The sequence below is a fragment of the Anneissia japonica genome, unplaced genomic scaffold, assembly GCF_011630105.1.
Source record: "Anneissia japonica isolate Jap-2015-1 unplaced genomic scaffold, ASM1163010v1 scaffold287714_len2871179_cov188, whole genome shotgun sequence".
Taxonomy (NCBI): Eukaryota; Metazoa; Echinodermata; class Crinoidea; order Comatulida; family Comatulidae; genus Anneissia; species Anneissia japonica.
The window spans coordinates 942,933-950,905 of NW_022755542.1; the positions used below are offsets into that span (position 1 = coordinate 942,933).

The 7,973-nt window shown below is 32.8% G+C and overlaps 1 protein-coding gene across 1 annotated transcript in view; it reads left to right on the forward strand.

Moving 5' to 3' along the window:
- The first annotated feature begins 4,652 nt into the window (after positions 1–4,652).
- The window catches only part of LOC117123623 (aqualysin-1-like), a 6,508-nt gene continuing 3,187 nt past the window's right edge, over positions 4,653–7,973 (forward strand). Inside the window, exons 1-2 of the mRNA XM_033269624.1 lie at positions 4,653–4,777; positions 5,084–5,181. Of these exons, the coding sequence (XP_033125515.1) occupies positions 5,095–5,181 (87 nt within the window). The 5' untranslated portion in view covers positions 4,653–4,777; positions 5,084–5,094. The remainder of the gene's footprint in view (positions 4,778–5,083; positions 5,182–7,973) is intronic.

Below are 7,973 nucleotides of genomic sequence, written 5' to 3' on the forward strand. Positions count from 1 at the left end.
GTTTACACTGTGTTTACGGTATTACGTAGAAAACTTGATTTATATATATATATATATATATAAATCAAGTTTCCGTAAACACAGTGTAAACAAAGAGATAAATAATAATAATAGTGCTCAAATATGAACATGTTTTAATAATCTTATGAAGCATAGTCCATCAACAAAAATTTCCTGTATATCAATTATATGAAAAAAGGTATTCGAACCTGCAACCTCTCACTATCAAGCCAGCATCATATACCATTAGGCCACGGAGACATAGGTATACTTGCAAATCGAACCCCAGGCATTTTCCCTCATACAACTGACTGAAACGGTCACACATAGGCCTACTGTATATAAAAAATCGTGATTGCTGTACTGGGTAACAGACCTAATAATAGGCCTATTGATTACTATGCTTTCGTAAGTTATTCTAGCTTAACCATGCTACAAGAGAATTGAAAAGACCTTTTTTTTGTCGCGCGGCTATGCTTCGATTATAGCATCTCATATTCGTATTTGAGCACTGTTATTATTATTATTTATCTGTTTGTCAGAGGCAATCTATAGAGTAAAACTACAAGTGTGTTTCTTTCATCATTATTCCAGAACGCTTTATTTTCATAAATTGGAGACAGGCACTAGCAAGTGAGCTACGGTACCCAGTTAGGCCTACTTTGGAAATAAATAATAAACGTTAACCCAACTTAGTCATCTCAACGTTACTGACACTGCTAATCTGTCTAATAGCATAGCATTAATATTTAAAAATAAAATTATTTTGGACATAATGAAAGAAGTAATATCATAACATACGGTAATCAACAATAGGCCTACTTTGAGAATAAAATTAGCAGCATGTCATGATAAACTGTTGTGCATATTATTTGTGTTTGATAAAATCTCAGATTGGTGTATTATTTCTATTGTTATTAATATTTCAAAAAATACTATACTCCTGTCATCTGTTTACCTCATTAATAGATGGTGACCCTTCCAGCTTATCCCTCGCTGCGCATTTCTTTTGTGTCCTTGAGCAAGGTACTTTATCTGCATAAATTGCTTCGCTCCACCCAGGAGTATAAATGGGTACCTGGTGGGGTTGCCTCATGCTCCTCCTGCGCTGATTATCAGCAGCAACATGTAGACCCCATTGACCAGGCAGTAGCGTACCGGCTATGAGCTGTCACTGGCTCATAGCCGGTACGCTACTGCCTGGTCATTGGGTACCGGCTATGAGCTGTCACTGGCTAAGCCAGGGCCCCACCAAATTCAAATTATATTTTTTTACAAACAAATAACCAAGGCCCTTTTTCAAAGCCAAAGTCTGCCGAGTGAAGTTAAACCATGAGCAAGAGCATTGGCACATGAGTATGATACATATGTTTTTGTCCATAAATATTTATTGATATTAATTTGCTAGTTTTGTTTAGATATTTATTGAAATAATAATTAAGTTTTTTGGGGTTTTTTTTAGTCAAATCACGATACACAAACTTAGAATTCGAATGTGTGAAAAAGGCATTAAAATACGTCATATAACGTCTTGGGCCCCTAAAGGGCCCCTGCACAGGGGCCTCCGACTTCATCGTTACGCTAATGTGACCAGGGCCAGAACTGTGCTTTATAATCTCAAAAGAGGCGCATTAAATGTCTATACCAGTACCAGAAGGGCTCTCTTAAATAATGAAAAAATATGATGCTTCATAAATTAAGTCTGATTGATAGTCTTATTATAGATTTGAGATGTTTTTAGTTGTGGGAAATAAAAAAATAAAATTAATTAAAAAAAAAGTACCGATCTGAACCCAGCACCCTGAGATTGGAACATACATAGGATATGATGTTTTTCAGTTAGGCTTCAGCCTATATTTTATAATAACGATAGTACACAAATACAAATAACCTTTATCGCAATATGAAAATCAGAATTACAAAATAATACAAGAAATACAAATTGAACTTAAAAAGATTTTTCTCAATAAAACAGATAAAATAAATCATTAAAAATATCACTTAAAAATGGTTATGAAGTATAATTTCGGTTACAAAATATAATATACAAGGAAGTAGCCAAAATAAATTTGGAAAGACGTTTCATGTTTACACAAGCAGAAATACTTATGCAGTTTGTGGGAATTTTATTGATTTATGCGGTTTAATTCTAATAATAGCTCTAATTTTTTCATCAGCTCATTGAGTTATCATTCCGTTGAGATGAATGATAAATCTAGATTTGAAACCCATTTTACAACATAACTAAAAGGGGTCTCTTGAGAAAATATGTTGTGTCATGTGGATTTTGCTTTCGTGGGCCCTGCTGAACAAAATCCATGGTGATTTTTGGCTCCAGGAGAGGGAAAATGGCCTGCGCCGAATTCATACAAACCTTAATTCGTATATACAGATGAAATATATACCGTTATTTAAATGAACGCCCCCTCGACCCCTCTAGAGCCTGAATTGGAATAATCGCCTCTCTCGATCGAATAAACGCCCCGAATTTTTCCTCTAATAAACGACCCCTAAAAACAAATGTAATGGAAGCAACATCATTCTCAACACATTATATTAACCTGATGGGATCAATGCGTTTTTTTATGATCACGTAATAACACATTTGACGGTAATTGTGTGTTGTAGTTCCACTTTACGTGAAATGGCCTACGTATGCATTTCACACCAAAATAATATACGCCTTCCTCGAAAAAAAGCCTTCTCTAAAATAAACGCGTTTTTTTTTTTTTCGAATAACACTAAGGTCATGTGGCATGTTGACAGAGCATGAAAAAGCAATAAGGCTACGGTTCATCAATCGAGAGAAGGAAGAAGTCATTGTTACCACCAATAAGGAAGTTGAATACAAGTTACACACTATTGTCGCCATTCAATTATTGTATTGGCTATGACTTTGTGTTTCGTTAATGTTGTTTTATCAAGATGTATGATGTATCAATAAAATAACTGTTTTTGTATTGAGTTGAGCTTTGAAACTAGTATTTCCTGTTTCAATGAATTTACAATTACCACGGCCACCAGTGTAAAAAATAAGATTAGTCGACTAATATGAAGGCCAGCCAAGAGGATACGGTATGGATTAAATATACAAGTCTACAGCCCAAACTAAACGCAGTGCTGTAGTTGGAAAAGTGTTGGGGCATAGCGCATGTCTATTTAATCAAATTTTCTCGTCTTAATTGTGTTAAACAAAAACATAAATACTTATTTTGTTTATGTAGGCCTAACTAATGTACCGGTACCATTAATTATATGGAGATGAGCAGTAGAGACTCGCAACTTTAATAAACACAAAACCAAAACCGCGCATTTTATTTGATAAGAGATTTTCATAGATTGTTTAATTGTTGCTTTTGTTTTTGTTACTAACACAACGAACGCGATCCTTCCAGTAGACCTTTCCATAGTGCCATTCAAACTTAACTGACCAATCAGAACAGGACAAGTAATACGCACCTGTCCCATAACACACGTGTTTGAGTACGGTTAGACAGTCGTTGTGAAAACTTAGCAACAGTATCCAAGAGGCGGAGCTAGCTGAACGTTTAATTTTGGTAACTTCACTATTAGGCATGACTTTCATTTTCCATCTGCAGCACGTGATTAAAAAAAAATAAGAACAGACGAGTCACAACACATTATACATGGCATTGTAAACGTGTGTTTGCGCCATTTTCTTTTTTCTTCCAGAAAACAGGTAGGCCTATGTGTTTCACATTTTAAACTTTTATTATTGATGTTTTTAACCATATCTAAACAAGCGGATTTCCATACGTGCAGAATTTTTGTTTAGTGAATCAACTTGATTCAGTCGTTTAGTATGGCTTTGAATTAGCACCCTTGAAAAGGAGGGTAACCACATATGCAACTATTCAAGGGCGGATCCAGAATTTTTCAAACGGGGGAGGGTGGGGGTGAGGTGGTAGGGCACAACATTTTCAGAATAGAAAGTAAATAGCGCTTATTTCAATACATAACATTGATGCATTGACATTTTAAAATGTAGTGGTAAAAGTGGTAGGGGTAGGCCTACGTGTCAGTGGCGGCGCCAGCGGTGGGGAGGGCGGCAGGGGCTTAAGCCTGTCTCTTATACACATCTAGATGTGTATAAGAGACAGCTATTGTCACCGTCTACACTATTGTGCCGGAAATACTATAGCCGTCTAATTTACGATCAAACATGACATGGGAGATAGGAAGCACATGAAACATTTGTTATAATTTTTATTTCACAAACATAAAGGCTGTCTCTTATACACATCTCTATAATACTATAGTGTATATAGGCCTAGTACACTATACTAAAATAGAACCCATGAGTCCTAGCAATTTATCAAGGCTGCATTTCAATTATCGTTCCCATACACCGTATATGTAATTGTAATATGCATATATATATATATATATATATATATAATATTATATATATTACATATATTATATATATATTATATTATATATATATTATATTATATATATTATTATGTAGTAAAGTTTAGTATCTTCACACACATAAATATATAATTATATATTATTTTCTATAAATAATATATCTATAACATATATAGCAGTTGAATAATGATGTAAAACGCGATGTATGAAATAGTTTCATAACTAAGTAATGTGCATTATTTCTTCTCATAGATTCGTAATTTGTCCACTGTCGAGTACATTGAGGAAGATGGCATCGTAAGAATAAGAGACGTGGGTTCGTGGGGTATCGATCGTGTGAACCAGAGATATTTACCTCTCGATGACTTTGTTGATTTCAAGAGTAAATTACCTTTCTTTAATTGTTCATAAACAGTTACTGTACCTACAGTGACAGGGAACATTTTATTTCTGTTTGTCTCTGTGTAAGTTTCTATCAAGCGATTCAGGTAGTCTAAACCGGACAGTTGTCCAATCAATCAATCAATCAATCAATCAATCAATCAACCAATCAAGGCATTCAATCAATCAATCAATCAATTAACTAACCAACTAATCGATCAATCAATCAATCAAGTAAGTGATCAATCCACAGTTTAATTTATATGCGCTTCAGTATATATTTATGAAGTTAAAATTTTGTTTCCAGCTGGTGATGGAATGGGTGCGCATGTGTATATAATCGATACAGGTATCAACCCCAATCACGTAGATTTTGGACAAAGAGCAACACAGGATTATGGAAAGGTAGGTAGTCCAATGCTATATTGATGGTATCAGAAGACGGTCCCCCCGAGTCCAAGCACCCCCACTTTCTCCACTTCAAATGCTAAAATTGTCATGTCACATGATGTTAATGATGATTGTTATTCATCATTATCAAAAATAAATGATACTAAAGCAACCTAATTAACAATTATTATTAGGATTGTATTAATTAAGTATTATTTGTTAATTATATATAAGATTGGACAACTGATTTATTAGATTGTATTATTATTAACAATTGTAGTGTTTATAATGTTTTTATTTTTTGAGGTGGAATCATGAGTAAACATTTTTCAAATACATTGTTCAATTTGTTATTAATTATTAGTAATGCAAAAAGCTGTTAATGATTAGGTTGATATCAATTTAAGTATCATTAAGTAACTATAATTAATTAAGTACAACATAATTAATATATAAATACAATATACTATAGTATATTTTCTGTCTATGTCTCATCATCCAATTATTATAAAGTGATATTTATGTATTGATATAGAACTATAATATTATGCTGGTTTATGTATTTTTGAAAGTATGGGCCTATGATGAGCTATATTATGTATATTTTCAGATCTTATTTATGGTATTTATTTAACAAAAATAAATGATACTAAAACTAAGTAATTAACATTTCTTATTAGGATGTATTAATTTAAGTAATATTTATTAATTATATATAATTAATGAAATGCAGCCTCATTAACTGATTTATTAGGTTGTATTATTATAAATAAATGTACTATTAATTCAACGAAAAAAATGATTTATTGGGTTATATTTATTCAAGTACAGTAGAAACCCTCATTTACGAAGCCCGATTTAACAAATTCCAGAGGGTTTCTACTGTATCATACATTTACGTGAATAAATATAGGATTATTAGATTGTATTTACTTACTTAAATAAATACAACACAAAAATTGGTATATTATCACGAAAAAAATACCAGCTTTAAATGCCCGGATAATTGTTCTTTTAAGTGATGTAAATACTTTAATAAACTTTCAAAAGTGAAAATTTGGTTTTAGGGTTGGCATGTTTTGGATTACACCCAAAATAAATACAACCTAATAAATTAGGCCTAGTTTATGCAATAAAATAAACTACAGTAAGTGAACTTATTATTATTATTATTATTATTATTATTATTATTATTATTATTATTATTATTATTATTATTATTATTATTATTATTATTATTATTTTTATTATTATTATTATTATTATTATTATTATTAAATGTACTATAATACTTAATGTATTTACGTAAATAAATTTAGGTATAATTGATTGTATTTACTTAAATAAATACAGCCTACTTATTTATTCATTATTTCTGTTTGTTGTATTTCTTTTTAAGTATCATAGTACATTTACTCGAACAAAAACAATCTGGTATTTAAGTAAATACAATCAAATAATCCTGTATTTATTTACGTAAATGTATGAAACAGTTATTGAGGCTGTATTTCATTAATTATATATAATTATTATTTAATGTACAATACTTAATACAACAAACTGATTTATTGGGTTTTATTTATTATTAAAGTATCATTATACTGTAAATAAATACAGCCTAGTAGGCCTAATTATTAGATTGTATTTATCTTATAAACTAAATGCATGATACTTTAGTGAATTAAGTAATAAATGCGACCTAATATATTAGGCCTAGAATGCCTAAAAGCCAGGCCAGGTAGACGCCTGCGCCTAGGGCCTCCGGTGGAGGTCCAGGGGGTGATGCCCCGTAAGCTCTGGCGTATATAGCCTTTTATAAGTCGTGAATCGATTTTAAGAAATGCAATAAATATTTATGTCGACAGGGAGGGAATTTTACGTACGGAATGTTGACCACCTCAGCCCCACCATGGTTGGGGCTGAGATAAGAAAATTTATGATTATGGCACCTTTAGTTGGCCGGAAATGGCACTCTCAGACTTAAATTTGAAATCTTTTTTCTCCACTTATAAATTTCGAAAAAAATAGGGAGGGTGGGCCCGCTGGACCCCCTTGAATCTGCCACTGAAATACTCAAAACAGTTTTTCAAGTTATCCTGGTAATCATAATTTATATCTTTTGTGCAAAATAACTAACATTGATAACAGTAATGATTTATTATCCACAGATTAGCTTGTGACGTATTCGAACCATAAAAAACAAATAAGATAAACTTAAAACACTCTAATTTAGTCTCTTTGCATGTACAGTACTTTTAAAATCATTCAAGATGTTTTGCCTTTTCTCCTCCTTTTGAATTTCACATTTGTGCAAGTAGTATTGCGTCTACACTATTGTGCCGGAAATACTATAGCCGTCTAATTTACGATCAAACATGACATGGGAGATAGGAAGCACATGAAACATTTGTTATAATTTTTATTTCACAAACATAAAGGTGACTTATTTAATTTTACCATGACGTCGTGGCGAGATTGCGTCAACGTAACATCAGAGTTCGTAAACTTGTTATGTCTGAACTTAAATCTTTTCTTTTTATTTCTCACTTTGAATCAACTCAATAACTGCTTTTCCCCGTCTCTCACAGGCCGGCATTTATTTTTGGGGGCCACTGTCTCGATTACAACTCCTGAGCACCCGGTCGTCTGTGGCAGGGCAAATGTTTTTCCCGTTCCTTCGTTCGAGCCACCTAGGCAGAGGTCCGGGATTGCGCCAGGGTGGTGATGGATGGTGACCCCGAAGAGTAGTTGCATCTTATTTTGCCTATCTTTCCCATCCTGTCTGGTCCGACACAAATAAATATACG